The following is a 24,326-nucleotide window of genomic DNA, read 5'->3' on the forward strand; positions in this document are numbered from 1 at the left end:
GCATCAACCAATGAGTGATGAAGTTCTGTACATTGCATATTAATGTTATATGGTAAATTTATGTATTATGAAACCTGCGGAAATTGCCCGTTTTCTTCTTGTAAGTCTTTGATCACTTGCTCACTGGTATAGCATAAAGACACCTCTCAAGCATAATCCACTCACCATTTTTAGCGTAAAATTTAAATCTGTTGTTTTACTCGTAGGATCTTCATTCTAGTGACAGTAACGTAAGAAAAGATAAAAAAAATTCTAAATGAGTTACATGTGTGGCTAACTGCAGACATGTAAAATTTAATTTCAAACGGTTCAGCTATTTCTGTAGCTAATAGCAGATAAGGTTGATGTCAAATTTTTTGTACTTAGGTGTAGTATGCAGATTGTTCGTCTTCTGTCTCTTGAATATTTATTTCCGAAAACTGCTGCACGTGACACTTTTTTAAAAGTAAAACAGCTAGTGTGCCATCTGTCCTTTCTCTAACAAGAGAAACCACTCAGATTATAATATTTGACGTACAGTTTTAATTCTGTTCCCGTCTTTATGATACCCATTTGAATGAACGTAACTTAAAATGCCACTTAAAAGAACACGGTCAACATATTAAATATTTATTTCAAACAGTTCAGCTCCCTGTATTTTATAATGTGATGTATAACATATTTCTTCAATTTTTCGGTATTCAGAGTCTAGCATTTATCTTGGCACTCCCTTTTTACTTTTAGCATAAAAAGCAATAATGACTAGAGTATTTCACGATGCTAATAACACTCGAGGACATTGTTTGCAAAAGTCCTGTAACAGCAGAATTTCAAACCTATTATATATTTCGATTTTTGCTAATGGCATTGCAGCAGATTGTGATAAATTCTATGTTGAGAGCACAAACATAAAAGCACTAGTAATAATGTAAGAGTAACGAATTAGCTGTTGGGTGTCCATATTACCTTAACGTTGGATTCTGGAATCATTATATCATGTATTTCAAATAAGTACATAATAATAACAATAATTTACAAACTCTATGCTTCTCAAATGTATTTGTTTATTTAGAATGTATGAGATGTAACTACGTCGCTACATATCAATATAAACAAAATTTTACTATCTCAAGGTATCAGATTATATAAAGCGCAACCTTAAATTGGTATGCTTAATGAAATCACGTATCTTGTGCAAAAATTTGAGAAGTTGTTATATCGTCCCTTTGTTTCTTTGTAATCATAGTGACAGTTTCTTGTAGCGGCAATGGCAAAAACCTCTTCCGATTTTTAAATTTTCTGACACAAAAAGTAATAATGCTAGTGACAACGGATCTCTATTTTCACTTATAATAAATGTTTATTCCATATAGCACAAAATAAGTATTTTGTATGTACCTGAGTTAACTCTGATATCGTATGTGTCGTGTCGTTCATAAGTCATTGACCAGGTAATGGCGACTGCTTTGAAATAAATGCAGATCGTGAGAATTAAATCTGCCATGTCTGTAGTTTCGTGTGCAGAAGATACATACTTCTGGGTCATTATCGCAGTGGGTCATGGTGAGTGGTGAGTTGTTAAGGGTCGCGTGCTGTTGACCCAGTATCGACTGCCCCACCTACTCAATGACCAACTCTAGCTGTGGCACTTTCCAGAATATCCGTCAGATTTTGGAAAAGTTCTAAAGGATATGTAATTGTTACATTTTAATTTAAGGTATTGCTAGTCTGCTGTTTTATTTTTGAATGGAATTACGAATCGCCATGACTTTTCTACATATTCATTTTGTGAGAAAACCTTAATGAGCAATAGAAAATAGAACTGTTTTTCGATTCGGATTGGTTTGGGTTAACAGCTTGAAAATGAAATCACTTAATGTCCAACGCTTATGCCTGTTAGGCTAAGGAAAACTATGATTGAAGCAGGTGATGATGGATGAATTGGTGGAATGAGGCATTGCGAGTGTCCCGAGAAAACCCACGACCACTATTTTGTCCGTCTCAACCTTACTTGCCTTGGAAAGGAACCAGGCACCCCACCCATCTGATTGATTAGTAGGCGGGGTCTCACTTTCGATTCTCGATGGGAAAACCTTTGAAATATACGATGCCCTTGGTGTATCCCTGCATTTCCAGGTTATTGAAATTACCTGTAGAAGGAGAATAACCGAACAGAATAGAGACAAATTTCAGAGATGCTTCCAGTCTTTTTAAAATTTAATCTTGAATTCTCTGGACTGCACTATTTTATCATGACCAAAATCAGTGACTCATGGTTAATAAAACATTGCATTTGTAAACGTTTGCATTTCCTACATAGACGAGTGAGTCTTCACTCTTACTGAAAAGAGCATTATTATGGTAGTGGCTTGAGTATTCGTTTTGTGTATTAGGGATCCGCGGTTCGATTCTCCGTGGATATTCAGAAAAGAAAATATAATTTAGAATCATCATATTTCTGATTTGTAATAAAATGCAGAATTGTCGATTTCTCTCGTTCTTACAAATTAAAGTTGAAACGACTTCCTTCACAGGGAAAAAGTAATTACATGACGTCACAGCCTACAATCTCGATTTCTACTGTCTGAAAACTTCGCTTGTTTCGCAAACAATTCATGAATAGAAACAGGTCATTTTTCAGGCCTAGTTTGAGTCATAAATTTTCCTGGAACGTCATTGTGTAATTGTTACTAAGTGTTCTTGTACTTTTACTAGAAATAATAATAATATTTTCGTTCGGCATTTACAAAAAGTTCCGTATATTCCTTCAAGAAAAATTGATAAATTATAATTATTCCTTTTTATATATTTTGATGATATAGCAATATTGCGCATACATAATCCAATGTCTTTAGTATTGTAATAACCTAACTTCTGGGCCAAAACTCTGGCCAACCCATTTTGGAAATATCTTTTACCAGCACAGATTGAGTAGGGTGAGATTGAGCAGGTTGCTTTGCGCATAGGCTTTTATGCCATTTAAAATCATAAAAAACTTACATCTTAAACTGCATTACACTATACATAATTACATTTTTACTCTATCGCATAATGTCCTCCTGATTGTTTATAACTTCTAGACTATTTTTTGAGTTTCTATAACTTTCAGCACACCCGTTATCGCAATGCTTTGATCAGTATATAAGAATAGCGTGAAGTATTTAATAATTAGAATGCTAAAGTGCTTTGAGTTTAGAGCTAAATACTGTACATTGCGTCTATAACTCATAATTAAAGTTATTGTTTGCTTTTACATATCTTTTACTACATTGTCAAATTCCTCCTCTTATACCTTTCTCTATCATCAGCGCCATATCATTATCTGTTAATAATTCTAATTCTGTATTTGTCATCTTTAACATTGCATCCCAAGCTAAACCTGGTGCTGTCATATACCAAGCTGTATCAAGACCATAAGCTTTATGACATGTTTCTCTAAAGTTCTCAAACACATCTGCTAATAACAACACATCAGTTTTCCATATAGGTCATGGTACTGTCCGAGATTATTAATTTTAAATGTTTTCCACACTTTCTTCGCATGCGTATAATTCTCATAACTTATATGTGTGTTGGTAAGCTTGTTTAAGAATGCTTTCTTTGGGCTTAATTGTCTCTGTTTAAACTTTTTCCAGTCACTAACATAATCGTACGGGTAAACACCTTTTCTTGTTACAAGGTTAAATTGTTCTTCATTAGGGTAGAAGTGTTGTGTGTGAGTCATTTGTTCTCTTGTTAGGTTTGATGATAATTTGTCTAAACACTTCATAAATCTAAACGAATATATGAATTTTTATTTGATAGTTCCAACCTTTTTCTGAATGAAATGTAGCGTTCTCTTTTATCAGGTATAAATCAATTGTTTCTTTATTACATCCAAGTTCTTTAATGAATAAATGTGAGTCGTATCCTGTTATGTATAATGATTGGCACAAACTTTTTGAATTATAACTTTAAATTACAATTATTACAGAAAGGAGCTATAAACTCTCCTGTTACATGATCATGATGTTTAACTTTATAATTCTTTTTAGTGTATTTTTCTTTACAGTAATAACCAAATTCGGATCTATTAAACTCTCTTCTCTGTTTCTTTCTTAAAGGTAACTCATTATTTTGCTTATAAATGTTAGATATCATTTTAGCTTCTTTCTGTAATTTATTTATGTACCTTTTATCTGCATTTTTACCTCTAAACAAATAGGTTCGGTTTTAGTTCCATCGCTTTTTACAATGTAATACAAAATCCAGAAGGTTTATGTTGTTGATATTTTTTTGTATATGGTTTATTTTCTAGATAACATTCTTCACATCCCAAAACCTTATGCAATAAGCATTCAAAATCGGCATAGATTACAAAGGCCATTCTCATTTTATACTGATAATTCTTAAATTTAGTATGTGTGTTTTCTTCAGGCATTATTATTTTTACTGGTTTATTAGACGAACAATCTTGCTCATGTTTATCTAATGCACTTTGTTATTAAAAGTATAACAAACATCGATCACACAAATTTTCGAGCTCTCCATTTACTTATTTGAGTACTAATTAATTTACTTAGGTCTTTAATCCAACAATAATGTGTTTTAACATTTTCTTCAACAAGTTTTTTATATATCTGACAAATTCACATGTTTTTCTTTTTTGGTCTGTGTGTGATGTATTATATAGATTGAATAGTCTTTATGATACTTTAGAAGTAAATTGAGAGAAAACTTAATACATGCAAGTGCGTCGGGACCGAAATACAGCAAATTATGGATGCGTTAAAATATTAAATAATACTTTTGATAAAGTGGATAGTTTCAAATATCTAGGATCAATATTAACAGAGGAAAATCATATTCACGGAGAATTTAAATGTCGACTAAACGCAGGGAATTCGTGTTACTATTCGGTTCAAAATCTCTTGTCGTCGCGAATTCTGTCGAGGAATTTGAAACTTAAAATATACAAAAGATAATATTGGCTGTTGTTCTGTATGGCTGCAAAACATGTTCGCTTACTCTGAGGGAAGAACATAGTCCGAAAGTATTTGAGAACAAGATCCTGAGACGAATATTCGGACCCAAGGGAACGAGAATGGGAATGGCGGAAACTTCATAACGTGAAACTACATAATTTATATGGTTCACCCAACATTGTGAGGGTTGTCAAGTCTAGGAGCCTTAGATGGGCGGGTCATGCAGCTAGAATGGAAGAAAGTAGAGACGCTTTCAAAGTCTTGACTGGAAGACCAATCGGAAAACGACCATTAGGAAAAGCTAGGCGCAGGTGGGAGGACAATATTAGGATGGATCTCGCAGAGATTGTAATACAGAGTAGAAACTGGATGTAATTAGCTAAGGATAGAAGACAGTGGAGAGCTTTTGTGAACGCGGCATTGAACCTCCGGGTTCCATAAGCTATACATAGAGAGAGAGAGAGTCTTTATCATTCGCATATACATTTATAGAAATATTAAGTAATTTTTCGACTTTTGGAATATCGCTTAGTTTTACAGGAAAATGAATATTTTTTTAGTATGGATTCTAAGTTTGACAATAGTACATCATCTTTTGGTACTCGTTCAGGATGTGAATTTGTAGGATATAAGGCACTGTATAATGAGTATAAGAAGCATTTTTCGTCTTCAGTTTTACATTAATTACTGCCTTTTTGTTTGAATCTGTTTAGGTAATTCTATGTATGATGATCCTCTGTATGGTATATATTTAACAATTGCTAGTTCAAAAAAGTTAATGTTTATAAGAGCCCAGCCAGAACTTCAAGCTTGAAACTCATCCATTCTTGTTCTTAATGCTTGTTTCATATTAGTTAGTGGTTCCTTGACATTGGTTTTTGATATATTACTCGGTTCTCAGTATTAAAATAATAGTCTTGCATTTCTTTTCCTTTCTTTTATTTAGGACAAACATAGATTAATTTTCAATGAGCCATGTTTTTGTAAGCTGCGTTGAATTATTAATTTCCAATGAGCCATGTTTTTCTAAGCTGAGTTGTAATCTGTTTAATATAGCTTTAGATGTTGTTTTAATATTATGTTCTAATGGACCTTCTGGTTTGTATTGTGTTGTGAATCTCCATGTTTCTAATTTTGATTTAAATGTAGTATTTTGACGATTTACATCGATTGGTATTGATTTAGATTTCATTTTTGGTTCTTCAAATACTTCTTTTTTAAATGGAAACAGTTTTAAAGCTCTCTTCGTACCTAATCTCTTAGGTTTTTGTTTTTCCAATATGCCTTTTTTAAATGGAAAAGTTTTGTTAAAGTTTAATCTGTTTTGTTCATCTTCATATACTTTAATACGGTCTATGAGTTCTGTTTTTCCTTAATCGGGAATAACTTTTGATCCCCTTTCCTTTACATAAGTTTTTTTTTAATTTCACTACTGTGCGCTTAATTAAATTCATAATTACTCTCTTGTTTTTGTTATAAAAAATAATTTTTAATCATTTTCGTTATCTAATACAACAGCTGATATTCATGTGACGTAGGAAATCTCGATGTCTATTAGCATATTGTATTAGAAGATGGCTTTTATGGAAATAACCCATGAAAGTTACTAATGATCTAATGAAAGCTAATTCATTTTTATTATTATTTTTTCAAATCTACCTCATCATGTTCATCACTATCATTTGTAGGCTCAAGTTCTTTGTCACTATCATTTGTGGGCTAAAGTTTTTTGTCGCTATCCCAATTTGATTCTGGTGTATATCTTTCTAATACTCCATTCTCTTTTTCTTTTAATAGCATTTCTTGTTCTTTTAATATTTGTTTTTCTAGTAGTACTGTTATGAGTTGAAGATCTTGATGAATAAGGTTAAGTTTATTCTGTATCCATTCATACTGCTTACCCATATTTATTAAATACAGAAATGAAAAAAAAATGAATACCTACTTTCTCATTATTATAAAAAAGGAGGTTATGGAAAGGAAAACTATCCCCCAACTTAAGCCATAATGTAGAGAGAACGGAGCACATGGTTATTCAAAACTTAGAAAAGCAGAAATAATAGCCTTAATCAACGAGCACAGAAATAAGTCTCTAGCAATAACTGCTGCAAATTCACAACAACCAAGTGAACAAGATAAAACAATGATGAATAAAGATGAGCTTATAAAAGACACGATTCAAAGGTTAAACCGTGAGCATATTGTAAACTACTTTCAGAATCCGGTTTGTAGAAATATAGTTATAAATGCACTTAGTAATCGAAAATTCAAAGAATGGAAACAAATTTTAGAAATAAAGAACTTACCCGATAATTTTCTACATATCTTCAAAAACAAGATACATTGGTGTTCCGTTACATCAACCCATAAACTGTCACTTTCTTTTATAGAACGTTATGAAGAACACATCAATTGGGTCAGATTATCAAACAGGAGAGAGTTAGATACGAAAACATTATTAATAAGTATAGTGATAAACTTTTCTGAGACAAATTGTGTGAACGAAGGTATGGTTCATGTTGTTATCATAATTTAAAACCAGATTTTGTACGAAACCATAAAGAACACACAAGACGACATATTCATTGGGAAATGAGTGAAGATTATGTTAATGAATTTAAAGAAAAAGTTGATTGGCTCGTGTTTGGTGAATAAAATAACTGGAGAAATATTCGCAAAAACAAGCTATTGAGGTTTGCACACAATTCCAAGAATACTTACTTTGGAGCATACTCTCTTGCAAAACAGATTTGCTTAAACTTACATTCCTAAAAACCTTTAAAGACAAACTCTGTTGGGATATAGTTTCTAAAAATTGTCGCATCTCAGAAAAAGAACTAACAGCCTTCTTGAGAGAATTTGATTCTATTATCGATTTGCACGATATTACACCACTGCTAGATGAAGCACATGTGAGAAATAACAAAATAAAGTTTACTGGTCAAATGTTTGTTTACACGATAAAAGCGAAAAATTCGTTCTCGAGTTCGAAAGCAAAGATTTAGAGTAAAAACAGCATAATACGCACTTGTTGCGATAGGAAGTTCTCAGAAAACTTTCTAATGAAAATCACAGGAAAGATCGATATGTTTAAATTGTTAAGAGTAAATAAGCATGTCACGAGTCCCTCAGAAACAAACTAATGCTACTCTTAACAGGTTTACATTTAATAGAGAACTCAGAAGAATGCTCAATATGCAAAGAAACAAAAACTGAATTATGTAAAATGACGTGTAAGCTTGTGTTCTGTGTTGAATATATGCTTACCTAGTTAAGAATTAAAAACATTTGTCCTTTCTGTAGAACAGTTATTATACTTAACAACAACAACAATGAATATCCTGTAGAAAATCCTGATTTTGATAATCCGTTTTTTTTTCTGTGGAAGATTGGAAATAATAACATCGAATATTGATGTCAAGTTTTTATGAAATGATAATCACAAAAGTTATATCGAAAGTTTTTACATAGGACTCGATGTTAACCGATAATAGAAACAATCAATTTTTTTAATTTCTTTAACCAAATTTTCATCTGATAGGGACGTCCAAAACTCATTACCCTTACCTTTACGAATATCTAATTCTTTTTGCACTACGTTGAATATCTTAATACTGTTAAGATCTCGAAACTTTTCGTATATTATCTCATGATCTGGATATTTTTCTTGTGCCTCATTAAGAGGCTTATATAGACTTCTCTTTTGGCATCTGATAGCATAATAAGGGAAAGGATAATTAAGTTTGTTCTTCTTGTATATGATTAGGCAATTATCTTTTGAATCATCGTCTGTATATGGTGCTGCTATTTTTTTAAGCCCTTGTTCTTAAGACTTAACTTTTCCGTCTGTATTTCTATATCTTGCATTCGTGTTTGGAGTAATTCGTTGTTAACTCTATATTGCTTAAAGTCTTGGATGAAATAGTCTTCGATAATATCATAACACTTATTGTAAAAATATTTAGATAACAAAAAGGCAACAGCTAGAAATATTTCTTGTGTACATAAGTTCCACATATGATTAAGGTTGCTTCTTTGTCTCCTCCTTTTATTAGGTATGTGGAAGAGCAATTCCTATAATTAGAGGAGTTGGTTAATTCTAGCTCATAGTATCTTATTAATTCTTGTGACTTTATTTTTTAACCAATTATCAAACGTCTTACCCCCATCTTGACACAACTTAGTAGCAATGAAGTATCTTGTACTCTTATCCACAATCAATTTAAAATCTCCAAAAATAGCATACCAATAAATGTCTTTAATCTGTTCGTAACAAATAACGTTTAAACTATCCATAGTACTCGTATTTATTGTTTAGAAAATATTTTTTAACATTATTTCGTTACTAGCTAGTTTTACTGTATAAGGTGAGTTTTTGAAGTGGCCCGAATTCGGTCCACTTAGTTTGTTATTGTAATATTCTAATATTTCATTTGAACCTTTATTTTCTAACTTTTTAAAAATCTTCTACCTCCCATTGCACACAATTTAGTAGCATTGAAGTAACCTGTGTTCTTATCTATAATCAGTTTAAAATCACCAAAGATACCATACCAATATCTTTAGTCTGTTCCTAACATATCTCATTCAAACTTTGATCCATACTAACCTATTATGGTTATTATTCCATAAAAATAATATTTAAATTTATACTACAGCATTACTTTTATCTATCCAGCTATTATGTGAATCATCAAATACTAACCATTTAACGTATGCTTTGTCACCTTTCTTTCTCAACACCTCCACTAAGTATTCATCTTTATGTTTCGTCTTTAATAGTTCTGGTTCGTAAAATCTACCTTGCACATCCTCTTCTTCTAAAGCTTTAATTCTATACGTAGGTGCATTAGATGGTATAACTTCGCTAATAACCAGTGTTGGGCAAAATCAATTGAAATCAATTGCAATTGATCAATCAATTGAAAGTAATTGCTCTGAAAATCAATTGCAATTGATTTCAATTGCAATTGATTTCAATTTGTAATTGACAATTAATTTCAATTGCAATTAATTCAATCATAAAATTTGCAATTAAATTTTCGTCAATTGTTAATTGTTAATTGGTCACCAGGCAATTGAAACTTTTAATTGTTAATTGTCAATTGCAAATGGTGCAATTGAAACATTTAATTGTTAATTGCAATTGACAATTGAAACTTTTAATTGTTAATTGTAATTGTTAATTGCAATTGAAATCAGCAATTAAAACTGAAGATAAGAAGATGTGTGTGTATTGTGTTGTCCACTTGTTACTGTTTTACATATTTCAAATAAGGTACTTATAAGAAATGCTGGATACCTACCATCCCTTCCCCCCCCCATGGGAAGAAAGCCGGGAAACTAAGTATTTTTTTAAAATATATTATATTTATGGTTCTATCCCCCTCGAAAGAACTCTATATGCCCGTCATGCATACAATAGGAATGGGCACCAACGAGTTCGAGCGAGTTTTCTTTAAAACTCGACTCGACTCGAACAAGACATCTTTGAGCTCGACTTGAGATCTCGGCTCGAAAAAATTCCCCCAACTCGACTCGAATTCGGATCGAGTTTCCAGTCGAGTCGAGCCAATTCGAGCTAAATTCTTTGTGTAGTTCCAAGTACTACTATCTTCAAGTATCCTATATAGACAATATAATTATCAATGATACTACTACTACTACTATAATTAATTATCATTATAACACCGTGTACCTGTATAAACATGGAATATAGGCGGTTTGTATCGGAATACTAAAAATTAGTTGACTGTTGATCTCGGTCGTCAAGAAATCTTCAGGAGGCAAGGACATCGGTCACGAAGTTCTTAGTTTGAGTTCAGGAGGAGCAAGTATTCGGGCTCAAGCCAAAAATTATTAAAAGTTATGGGACTCCAGCCAAACACGTTCAAAACTGCTCGACCCGGGTTTAGGGTTCTCAACAGTTCAAGCGGCTCGCTCACAGCTTATTCACTTATCGAGCCGAACCGAGAAGTGAGCCGAACCAACAGCTCATCCAACCGAGCCAGCTCGAGCCGATGGCTCACACGAGCCGAGCCGAACCGAGCTGATTGCTTACCCCAACCGAGCCGGTTCGAGCCATCGGCTCAGTTAAGCTGACTCGAACCCAGCCTATGGACTCGTTTCAACGGAGCCGGTTGAAGCCATTGGCTCAATTGAGCCCAGTCGGTAACTCGTCTTTACCGAGCCGGTTCAAGCCATTGGCTCAATTGAGCCCAGTCGATGGATAATCCCAACCAAGCCAGCTCAAGCTGTACGCTCAGTTGAACCGAACCAGGCCGGTTGACATCACTATTTCGGTTGGGCTTCTACTTTGGCTAAAAAATTGGACCGTGCAGTTCTCAGCCTTGATGGTAAGAACTGCAAAAAATGATATGAAGTCTTTAGTTTTACGTCCCACGCTTATGCCGGTTAGGCTAAAGGAGACAGTGATGATGGGAAATGAATGAAATGAAGAAACTGGGAGGAAGCGGGAGAACCCCGAGAAAATCCACGAGCACGGTGTTTGTCCACCACAAAGTCCAAACTGCGCGAGCTGGGATCTAAACAGGGACCTCAAGCACCGGAGGTGAACACTGTACCACTGACCCACCGCGCCCCCTGGTAAGAACTACAGTATATACTTATATTGGTGCTCACGGCATCATTAACTTGTTCCACCACCAACGAATTTCGAGGTACTTTGTTTTGCATCTTTTGTGTCGCTTTGTGTGCCTATTCCCACATTTTGTGCATCACCGGAAGTGGATCAAAATGGGCCTACAAATATGGCGGAACACATTATTGCTCTTCCGCCACCAATTAATTTCGAGATCGTTTCCTTGACATCGTTTTGTGCCGTTTTGTGCGTCTACTTCCGTTTTGTACGTCGTGGGATGTGGGTTAAAATGAGTCCCCAAGGTGGGACGAAAACGATCAAGAGTTCCGCCACTATTAAATCTCGAGGTCGTTAATTTCACATCGCGTACCCTTTTGTACGTCTATTTCGACGTTTTGTGCGTCACTGGAAGATGGTCAAAATGGGCCTCGAAGGTGGGACGAAAATGACCCACTGCTCCGCCACTACCGAATTTCGAGGTCCTTCCTTTCGTATCGACTACTGAATTTTCGTGTTGTTTCGTGCCCCCATTTCCACGTTTCGTGCGTCACCAGAAGTGGGTCAAAATGGGCTTCCAAGATAGGACGAAAATGACCCACTGTTCCGCCACTATCGAATTTCGAGGTCGTTAATTTCACATCGCGTACCCTTTTGTGCGCCTATTTCGACATTTTGTGCGTCACTGGAAGACGGTCAAAATGGGCCTCGAAAGTGGGATGAAAATGACCAAGAGTTCCGCCACTACTGAATTTCGAATCCTTCCTTTTGCATCGACTAGTTGATTTTCGTGCCGTTTCGTGCCCTTATTTCCACGTTTTATGCGTCACCTGAAGTGGGTCAAAATGGTCTTCCAAGATGGGACGAAAATGACCAAGAGTTCCGCTACTATCGAATTTCAACGTCGTTAATTTCACATTGCATACCGTTTTGTGCGCGTATTTCGACGTTTTGTGCGTCACTGGAAGACGGTCAAAATGGGCCTCGAAGGTGGGACGAAAATGACCCACTGCTCCGCCACTATACCTACCGAATTTCGTGGTCCTTCCTTTCGCGTCGACTAGTGAATGTTTCGTGCCCTTTATTTTCACGTTTTGCGCGTCTCCAGAAGTGTGTGAAAATGGACCTCCAAAGTGTGACCAAAATGACCCATTGTTCCGACACTGTTGAATTTCTAGGTCGTTTCTTTCGCATCGTTTAGTGATTATTTTTTAAAAAGTTTTCTGTGTCTACTTCCTCGTCTTGTGCGTCACCGGAAATGAGTTAAACGGGCCTTTAAAGTGGGAGTTAAATGGCTCACTATTCCGCCACCACTATTCGGAGTTGGTTCTTTCGCATCATTTAGTGTGTATTTTGTACCGTTCTGTTCGCCTACTTCCACGTTTTGAGCATCACCAGAAATGCGTCAAAATGGTCCATCAATGTGTGAGAAAATAGAGCCATTGTTCCGCCACTATCGAATTTGGGGGGTCGTTTCTTTCGCATCGTACAGTGCCTGCTTTGTACCGTTTTGTGCTCCTATTTCCACTTTAGTGCGACAACAAAAATGGGTCAAAATGGCCTACAAGTATAGCGGAATAACTTAATGCTGTTCCGTCACCATCAAATGAGGTCGTTTCCTTCACATTTTTTATAAATGATTTGTGTCGCTTTGTGCATCAGTGGGAGAGGGTCAAAATGGACCTTGAAAGTGGAATGAATAAGTCTTTCTCTGCCATATTTGTAGGTCGCCTTTGACCCACTTTCATTGGCCTCCAAAACGTGAAAGTATGTGCAGAAACGGTATAAATATGCACTAAACAATGCGAAAAAAGCGGCCTTGAAATTCGATACTGGTGGGAGAGTGGATCAGTTTTCTTCCCACATTGAATGCCCATTTTGACCCACTACCATTGAATCAGAAAACGTGGAAATAGGCTTACAAAACGGTAGAAAATACGCACAAGACTATGTGAAGGAAACGACCTCGAAATCGTTCCTGACGGAACAGCATTAACTTGTTCCGCCATATTTGTAGGATAACATTGACCCATTTCCGGTGACGCAGAAAACGAGGAAATAGGCGCACAAAACGACACAAAAATGGAAATTTAGCTTAATTATATGGAAATTTTAAGTTTGTAAGCCTAATTATTTGGAAAATTTTATACATTTTTCCTTTATGTTGGTCTACTTTACGTTGATTTGGGACTTTTAAATTTTATTCATTTTTCCACTGAAAAGTATGTATAATTCAACAAGTTGATTTGATTTTGAGTTGATTTGGGGGTTTAATGTCCCGGTCAGCAGCGAGGCTATATGAGACATGGACCTACTGATTAACGTGGAATCCGAACCACATGAGCTCCCGCCGGGAATCGAACCCGGGTCTTCCACGCCAAAGGCGCGTACGCTAACCGCCTAGCCACGGAGGAGCTCTATAATTCAACAACGAAATAATTATTAGTTATAATTATAATAATTATCTATATAATTGAATTCATTGTAATTTGGTCCATAACAAACACTTTACCATTTCGTACTAGCTGTTATGCCCGTTCTTCGAACGGATCAGATAAAATATCAATGTATTTATAAACAAACTGAACAACGGGAGAACAATTAAGAAACATTTCTAACATTGGATATATTTTGTGTGAATACATATCCAACAACATATATGTGTTTTCATTGGGAAGGCCGATGGGGGCTGAATTTGAACGTAAACACTATCGGGGGTTTCACTATAGGTCTGAGCAACCCCGATAAATATGGATTCGACACAAATTCTAGTACTTTTACATGTCCCGGTGAACGCCCCCTCAGACCCCCTTGGTTCGTATTGTGAAAAAATCTCCTCTGGCCCCCACTAACCCCCAACTAATACCGCGAAAACTATGAATGTGACACTAACATCTGCCATTTTCTACTATTTTTTACATATGCCGGTAAAAGTCCCTATAATCCTCTGGTTCCAATTTTGAAAAAAAACAATGCCTCTGGCCCGCAGCCGATTGGGGCTGTATTTGGAAGTCAACGCCTGTGGAAGTATCACCATTCATCTCAGCGACAGCGAAAACTATGGATTTGACACTAATATCGGTAACTTTCCATTATTTTTACATGTCTCGCAATTCCCCAGCCCCGGTGACTCCCGGCCCGCATAGAATGGTAGCTAAATTTGAAAATCATCGCTAACGAAAGTATCACCATTGATCTCAGCCTCCGCGAAAACTACGGATTTGACATCGGTCATTGTGGATTATTTTTACATGTCTCATGATCCCCGTTATAATGCCCCCGTTTCTTATCTGATGGGGGCTAAATGTGAAAGTAAACGCGGTCTTGAGTTTCACCAATGAGCTCAGCTACCCCGAAAACTATGAATTTGACATTAATATCGGTCATTTTCGATTATTTTTTTACATGTCTCGGAATTCCCCCCTCTGGTGACCCAAGGCCCGCATACAACAATGGATGAATTTGAAAGTTATTGCTAATGGTAGTGTCACCATTGATATCAGCAACCGCGAAAACTATGGATTTGACACTAATATCGGCATTTTGGATTACTTGTACGTTTCGGCATTCCCCCCCTTCCCCCGTTGACCCACGGCCCGTAGCCGAATACGGTGAATTTGGAAGTTAATGCGATCGGAGTTTCACCATTGATCTCAGCGACCGCGAAAACTATGAAATCGACACTGATATCGTTCTACTTTTACATGTCCCGGTAAACGCCCCCCTGAGACCCCTGGTTCGATTTTTTTCGAAAAAGCTTTGCCTTGGTGTGGGACCTGGACCAAAGTATCTTTGACCAAAATTTGGTAACTCTCGGTCTACTTGTCTGGTCCCCAGGCCGGTCCCGGTAAACGTCCCCTGGAGACCCCCTAGTAAGGAATTAAAAAAAAACTCTTCGTCTTGGTCTTGGGCCTAGACCAATCTACCCGTGACCAAATTTTGAAAAGTTTCGGTCCACTCGTCTCGTCCACAGGTCGCACAAAGATAGACACCCGAACAAACTCTATTTATATTAGAAAGGTCAGATCTGCCGTTATTGTATTAGTGCGGTGCTTGAGCTATTGATCGTAAAAATTCAAACTCCGATGAGTGATAATTTTATATGCTTGTTTTATTACAAGTTTAAACTCTTTAGTCAGTAGAGAAGAGGGCGTGAATCATGGGTCAGAGTTGATGACAATGGGTTTTGGTGGGTCTGTGGGTCACAGTGGGTAAGAGTGGTTTATGGTGGGTGGTGGGTCAGTGTGGGTCACGGTGGGTCGTGGGTCACGACGGGTGGTGAGTCAATTGGTCATGGCTAAAGTTTTCATTGCCCCACGCCCTCTCTGAACTACAGTGTTGAAAATTAATCAGTAAAAATCAATTGCAATTGATCAATCAATTGAAAGTAATTGCTGTGGAAATCAATTGCAATTGAATCAATTGCCAATTAATTTCAATTGCAATTGAATTACAGAATTCAATTGCAATTACTTTCCACTGCAATTACTTTCAATCAATTGATCAATTGCCGTTGATTCTCCTTTTTTAATGGCCAACTGCAATTAACAATTAACCATTACTTATTTCAATTGTTAATTGCAATTAACAATTAAATTTACAGATTAATTGTTAATTGTTAATTCAATTGAAATTTGCCCAACACTGCTAATAACAAATACTTCTGTTGACCAATTAGGTGTATATCCTTTTTCAAATAACCCTTACGATTTACTTATTTGCTTATTCTTTTTATTCACTTCTATAGGCTTTAAACCAATGGTTCTATGCATACGATTATTATACTTGTTAACTAGTGTTGGTAATATTTCTATCCATTTATAATCTCCTTGTGTTGTAAATTTTTCCACATGTTTTGTTTAAGAGTTCTATTGAATCTCTCAACAACAGAAGCTTTCTTACCCCAATAGGTTGAGTAATGATTAATCTTATTTTCCTCCATCACCTTCTTAAATTCTTTATTGTAAAACTCTTTGCCTTGATCAGTTTGTAAGTTACTAGGTTTTCCCGTTCTTAATATGGATTCAAATGCTTCTGTAACATTTTTACCGCTCTTATCTTTAACAGGAACAGCAAAAGCATATTTCGTAAACACATCTATAATCGTTAGCAAATACTTATACCCTTTGTTTAACTTGGAGATACCTTTTCACATGCCACTATGCATTTCCACAAGATCTGCTTGCCATAAATCATCTATACCTTTAACAATAACATTTAACCTAGGATAATTCTTTCCGGAACGTTTGTGAATTTCTTCTATAATGTCTTCTCTAATACCTTTACCTTGTTCGAGTCAATCTTTCTTTTTAACGAATTACGATTTAGTAACACCACATACTGAACCAATACCTTTCTTACTATATCTTCCATTCTGTTTTTTTTCTATTCTAATAGTGTTTTTCTTCGTATCTGTTGATTTCTTACACTTAACACAATACATCCGGTTTATTATATAGAAATTTAAAATTCATCATTACCTAATACTACCCTCCTAACATTATCATTATCACTTGATTCGTTTTCGTATTCATCTTCATCCTCTCTTTCTACATACATAATAAGCATTAATGATTTGCCTTGTTTCAAATCAGAATTTTTGGATGGTCTAATTGTTAACTGATCATTGATATTAAAGTGTAATGGAAAAATTTCAAATAGAATGTCATTTAAAAATGTGTCTATAAGTTATGAATTGAAACTTGATTCTGTATGTATTAACTACTTCTATAAAGAAATTTGTAGGCAGCAGCTAAATTATATACACAAATGACTGGTTTCTCAACATCATCTTTTGCCAATCGACATGGTAATTCTACAGTTTCTTTTTGTGTAAACTCTTCGTTTGCATATTCAAGCTGCTCTAATGTTACAAGATCTTGTTTATCGATAGCATTAGATACATTAACCAATCATTTATTCTTAAAATCAACCCAGGATGTATAATTTGACGTAAAAACTTCTTTTTTACTTTTAATGTTAGGTGTAAGTTTTAGATGTAAGTATTTTATGATTTTAAATGTCATGAAAGCCTATGCGCAAAGCACCCTGCCCAATCTCACCCTACTGAATCTGTGCTGGTCAAAGATATTTCCAAAATGGGTTGGCGTAGAGTTTGGCCCAGGGGTTAGGTTATTACACTACTGTTCTTTACTCAAAGAAAGGGTGTAACTTCGAAAGGGTGTTGTGATAAAGACACACTCTACTTAGGTTCTGTTCGATTTTCACATTATCCAGTAGCTGACACCTTTTTCCTATCTTTTCTTTGCATAGTATCTCATAACTCAATTCGTCCTTATATAGGGTTAAAAGAATTTATTTTCATTTCCGTAACTTCAGTATGTTTATTTACATTGCTGTAGGACGTAATATTGAGGTCTGAAATATTCAATAATAATAATAATAATAATAATAATAATAATAATAATAATAATAATAATAATATAGGTAACAATTTCCGTATGAGGACACATTGTATTAAAATCTGTAAAATCGCCCTTAGCGTTAGCCAGAAGTTACAAAATAGTCGGGATTAGAGAGAAGTGTCAGGATCAACAGGACATACCCTCCCAAACGTCCCTACAACTAGCTAAATGTTATAACGGAAAGTTTCCCTAGTACTAGTTAAACGTTATAACGGAAAGTTTCGAGGCAAATTTCGTTTAGAAAGTATGGATTCTGAACTCACAAGAGCCGTAAGAAAATTTGTTTTTAAGTAATGGTTATGCCGGCTAAGCTACAGAACACGTCGATGATGAGAATGAAAGAAATATTGAAATAAAGAAAGTTCGAGGAAGCAGAACACGGAGGAAACCTATACACACGTTGTTTGTTCAGCACAATGCATACTAGGCGGGAGCTAGGTGGAACAGGTTGTACCATTAAATTTACAACACTTCAATAATAATAATAATAATAATGCTATTAAAAGTTTATAGTTGCACTAAAATTCGACAAAACTTACTTAAACGTAGGGGTTTCGAGGAAGGGTACAGCTACTCTAATTTAAACGAAAGCTTTCTGCTAATATTTCGTGTAGAAAATATTCTACTTTACGTTTCCAGGAAAATAACTGTAATAGAAAGACCTGAATATAATTGTACACTAAAGCTTGCAATAAACTAACGTGTGGAGTTTGCAGATGTAATTATAAAAGCCTTGCTACAAAAATATATACACAGACCATAAATCAGTGAGCTCTGAAGTACAAAGTAGCAAAATAATATATAAGATTCAGTCTACATAGCAATTGTTGCTTAAAGAGTGGCATATACTATTTCTAGAATCGAGATAAGACGAGAAATGTTTACGATACTTTTCGTCTCGTCTCGATTCTCATCTCCAAAGCATGACGATAGAGAGAGTTAGCCTTGTCCCGTCTGTAATTAAAATGTTAAGTCTCACCTCGAATTTGTTTCGTTTGTTTTTAGAATCGAGATGAGAAATTCATCTTTTCATGGGCAACGTTACACAAAACCAATTTTTTTTTTGATTTCTGCTTGTAATGGTATGACCTGAGCGATAATAAATTTTTAATTTTTAAATATTTTTCAGGATAATATTTATTATCACTATTATTATTCCTGAAAATTTGATAGTTGAAGTGTGGAAACAAACGAGTATTTATTTATTTATTTATTTATGTATTTATGACTTCTTTTACGTGGCGAAGTTAAGGATCTGCAGCCTTCTCCGAGCACTTAACCACGTTAATACATTATATATATTTAAAAAAACACAAATATATAGAAAATATTAACAATTACAAAAGAAAAGTATTGAATCACATAAAAAAACAATATACAACTTAATTTAAAAAAATGGTTAAGCACTTCAAAAAACAAAAATTGAAAAATAATATTCAATAGGGGAAACAAAAATAACATGGAGAAACCAAAAATTGCATATTGCATATAGCAGTACTAGAGGTATGAATAAGCTGTACAAATTAACATAGGTTACCTATTGGTTGTGTGTTCATATGTGTGTTATTAATAATCTGGTAAAACGAAGATGCCTCATGTGCTACCAGTGTCCTTATCTTTACTTAAGAGAAGGGAATATACCGATTTTTTTTTTTTTTAATTTGGCGACTGTGGAAACCTTGTGTATTAATTGAGGTAAACTGTTCCAGAGGCGTGTAGTACTTACTGTGAAGGATTTTGAGTATGAATCAGAATTGTGACTGGGGATGGAGAGCAAGAAATTATCTTGTGATCTTGTGCTTCTAGTATGAAATCTCATAAATATAAAAATCTACATGCTAGATACGATCGTTCTGACGTAGTAAGTATTTTGTACAATAGGGTAAGATTATGTAAATTTCTTCTTCCGACTAACGTCAGCCATGACAGTTTTTTATAAAAAGATGTGAGATGTTCCCTGTAAGTTATATTGAAAATAAATCTATTGCAGGCATTTTGCACTCTTTGCAAGCGCTTTGATTGATTTTCTGTTAGATCAGAATAGACTGAGTCGCAATAGTCAAGATGTAGGAACACCAGTACCTTGACAAGTTTGATCTTCAAAGATATTGGTAAGAAAATTCTTAGTCGATTTAACGTATGTAGGGCACCAAACGCTCTCTTACAAACTCCATTTATTTGATCTGACCAGGAGAGATTTTGATTTATTATGACTCCGAAATTTTTGGCAGCTGTAGAGAATGGAATAGCAGTATTGGACAATATTATATTTGGGAGCTGATAGATATTAATAGAAGAAAGAATTCTTGGGGAGCCAATTAAGATGCACTGCGATTTTGTTTGCATTTAATTTTAACCCATGAGCCGTAGACCAGTCGCTGATTTTGTTTAGCTCAGTATTTATTTTCTCAATCGCATTATTAATATCTTATTGGAGAAAAGAAGCATATAACTGAAAATCATCAGCGTAAATATGGTATTTACAATAGGTGAGAATTTCAGGGAGATCATTAATGTAAAGGGCAAAGAGAAGGGGACATAGTACGCTACCCTGCGACACTCTACTGTTGATACAATGCCATGCCGATATGTGATCCTGATTGATCACTACTCTTTGTTTACGTTCGTGAAGGTAAGAATGAAACCATTTAAGCACTGATTCAGAAAAATTAAACAATAATGAAAATTTTTTAAGTAATATGTCAAAATCAAAGGTTTGAAATGCCTTACTATAGTCAAGTAGAGTAAGGAGCGTCAGTTTTCTGTTATAAATAGCCGATCTTATATCCTCCGTTATGTTTACTAGTACAGTGCATGTGCTATGATTACTTCGAAAACCAGATTGAATTGTATCCAATAAATTATTTGTTGTTAAGTATTCCCGAATTTGATCATTTACAATATATTCAAAAACGGTTGAAAGCTCGGGAAGGACACTGATTGGACGATAGTCTGCAATATTATCAGCGTTGTTCTTTTTTGGAAGTGGGGGGACCTTAGCAAGTTTCCATACTGTGGGAAAAGTACTGTTGCAAGAGAGTAATTAAAAATGTCAGTGATAGGATTAAGTACATGCAGTAGAATTTTCCTGACCGTGGTTATTGAAATATCTATACCAGTGGCTTTAGATTTAATTCTTTGGATCGCTTTTAATACATGTGCAGTCTGTACATGAGAAGACGAGAACAGAGAGTTAATTTCCGAAACTACAATATTATTCATTGTTTGCAGTTTCGTGGAGGCTGGTACCATACAGGTTTGACAGAAAAAAAGTGTTCAATTCATCTGGCGTATAGTTAACAGCGTTCTTGGCTATGTTTCTCCCAACACCTAATATTTTAGCCATTTCCAAAGAACTGCTCCATTATTTTGGAATTCAAGTATTTAATAGGCAAAGCGCCGTTTTGCCTTCCTTACTTCTTGAGTGCAACGGTTTCTTAACCTCCTATTGTTTTCGAATTTCGTATTAGGATTTATGGTGCTATCACTGGAAGGATCACTATTTTTAACATATCTCCTGTATGCTCTATAAGCTTTATCTCCGCACCATTAACGAACGTAAGTCATCGGTTTAGCATGGTGATGGGTGTTGCGAAACACGTTTCTTAACTACAGGGGCGTGTCTATCATAGAAATTTATTATTAAAGAATTATTATAGAAGTATTCAAATATTTGAATGTGATAATGCGTGTGTTATCGCTGGTCAACCAGCATCAACATTCCTAAACTACAAAAAAAAAAAGAAAAAAAAATGCTCGACGTGTATTCGATCGAAATGTTCCAGATTACTGGCCAATCGCCTAGACCACTGAACTACAATCACTACGCTGTAAATGATTCGTCTTTAGTCTGGTTACTTTAAGTTTCTCTGCCTCACCTTGGAAAGTTGTATATTATTTTTTTCTTCGTTTCAAAATGTCTTTCGTATTCCTCTTATGATGATATAAGTGAATGATTTTCGGTAGGATTTATTTTAATAAGTTCAGTTGTTCTTAAACCTTTGATACGCAAGTTTGTTTTTTCTCCACATGAAACTACAGATAAGACAGATTTAATTCTCGTACTGTGTATTTGTTTCAAAGCAGCCACGGTCAAGGAGTTATGACAGCCACGGTATAAACGATGGCTCAATTTGATATATTGAAACAAACTACAGCCTCTTATTTTAAGAATAGAAAGATATGGAAACTACTCAGTGGTACTCCATTTCATATTTGTACAATATTTCATGTAATAAAAAAATTTGAGTGTAATTTTATCATGAAATAAAGAGAATGATTATTTTTTTTGTTGCTACTTAATCATTATCTCCATTCACATTTCCTTATTTGTTGAATTTGTTACAGGCGCGATAACGTATTACCATTCCACGGAGAAGACGATACGTGTATTACTATAAAGGAAACCATTTCTCATTCAGATGAGGAATCTCATACTTCGATGCAGTTTGGCAAGGGGTTTCATCCATCACTTTTGTCAAGGCATATTCTAGCACAGGAGAGTGAAAAGCGTCATACCTACCGAGAGAGTGAAAAACATTTTAGTCAAAGTTCAACTTTGTCAAGCAATAACTTAGTGCACACAGGTCAAAAATTCCACATCTGCCGCGTATGTGGAATGGAATTTAGTGTATGTTCATGTTTGGCTACGCACATGTTAAATCGTACAGGAGTAAGGTTACACACATGCCAAGAGTGTGGTAAGTCATTTACTCGACGTTCAGATATGGCTAGACACATGTTAATCCACACAGGAGAAAAACCTCACACGTGCGAAGAGTGTGGTAAGGCATTTAAACAACGTTCCAATTTGTCTTCTCACCTGTTGATCCACTCGGGACAAACTCCTCACGCGTGCCAAGAGTGTGGTAAGGGATTTAAACGACGTTCTGATTTGGCAAAACACACGTTAATCCACACAGGAGAAAAACCTCACACGTGCGAAAAGTGTGGTAAATCATTTAAACAACGTTCTACTTTGTCTTCACACCTGTTGATTCACTCAGGAGAAAAACCTCACACGTGCCAAGAGTGTGGTAAGGCATTTAATCATCGTTCCAATTTGTCTTCACACCTGTCAATCCACACAGGAGAAAAACCTCACACGTGCCAGGAGTGTGGTAAGGGATTTACTGTACGTTCACATTTGGCTACACACCTGTCCTCCCACACAGGAGTAAAACCTCACACGTGCCACGAGTGTGGTAAGGGATTTAGTATACGTGCAAATTTGGCTACACACCTGTCAATCCACACAGGAGAAAAACCTCACACGTGCTACGAGTGTGGTAAGGGATTTAGTGTACGTTCACATTTGGCTAGACACATGTTAATCCACACAGGGGAAAGACCATACACGTGCCAAGAGTGTGGTAAGGGATTTAGTGTACGTTCACTTTTGGGGTATACACATGTTAATCCACACAGGAGAAAGACCATACACGTGCCAAGAGTGTGGTAAGGGATTTAGTGTACGTTCACGTTTGGCTACACACACCTTAATACACGCAGGAGAAAAAGCTTACACATGCAACGAGTGTGGTAAATCATTTACTCGACGTTGCAGTTTGGCTAGACACATGTTAATCCACACAGGAGAAAGACCATACACGTGCCAAGAGTGTGGTAAGGGATTTAGTGTACGTTCACGTTTGGCTACACACACGTTAATCCACACTGGGGAAAAACCTTACACATGTAACGAGTGTGGTAAATCATTTAATCAACGCTCCAGTTTGTCTACACACCTGTCAATCCACACAGGAGAAAGACCTCACACGTGCAGAGAGTGTGGTAAGCGATTTAGTGTACGTTCACATATGGCTAGACACATGTTAATACACGCAGGAGAAAAACCTTAGACATGCAACGAGTGTTGTAAATCATTTAATCGACGTTCCAGTTTGGCTTCACACATATTAATCCACACTGGAGAAAGACCACACACGTGCCAAGAGTGTGTTAAGGGCTTTTGTGTACGTTCACATTTGGCTAGACACATGTTAATCCACACATGAGAAAAACCTTACACATGCAGCGAGTGTGGTAAGTCATTTAATCGACGTTCCAGTTTGGCCTCACACAGTAGTAAAGCATCACACGTACCAAGAGTGTGGTGAGGGATTTAAACATCGTGCAACTTTTGTTACACACGTTAATTCACAAAAGATATAAAGCTCACACTTGCCAAAGTGTGGTTAAGTATTTAAATGAAATTCAGAGTTGGCTACAAGCATGTTAATTCACACCCGATCCAAAATCTCACACGTGCCAAAACCCTGGAATGGTATTTATTCAACGTTCATACGTGTTAAGCCAAATAGGACGTAAATCTCACACATGGAAAATGTTGTAGATGAT

The 24,326-nt window shown here is 35.6% G+C and overlaps 1 protein-coding gene across 1 annotated transcript in view; it reads left to right on the forward strand.

Moving 5' to 3' along the window:
- LOC145690940 (uncharacterized) overlaps positions 1-23,568 on the forward strand; it is a 49,979-nt gene extending 26,411 nt beyond the window's left edge. Inside the window, exon 2 of the mRNA XM_081766399.1 lies at positions 22,314-23,568. Within this exon, the coding sequence (XP_081622525.1) occupies positions 22,314-23,427 (1,114 nt within the window). The 3' untranslated portion in view covers positions 23,428-23,568. The remainder of the gene's footprint in view (positions 1-22,313) is intronic.
- The last annotated feature ends 758 nt before the right edge of the window (positions 23,569-24,326 follow it).

This window comes from Thermobia domestica, chromosome 7 (assembly GCF_964235325.1).
Source record: "Thermobia domestica chromosome 7, izTheDome1.hap1.1, whole genome shotgun sequence".
Classification (NCBI taxonomy): Eukaryota; Metazoa; Arthropoda; class Insecta; order Zygentoma; family Lepismatidae; genus Thermobia; species Thermobia domestica.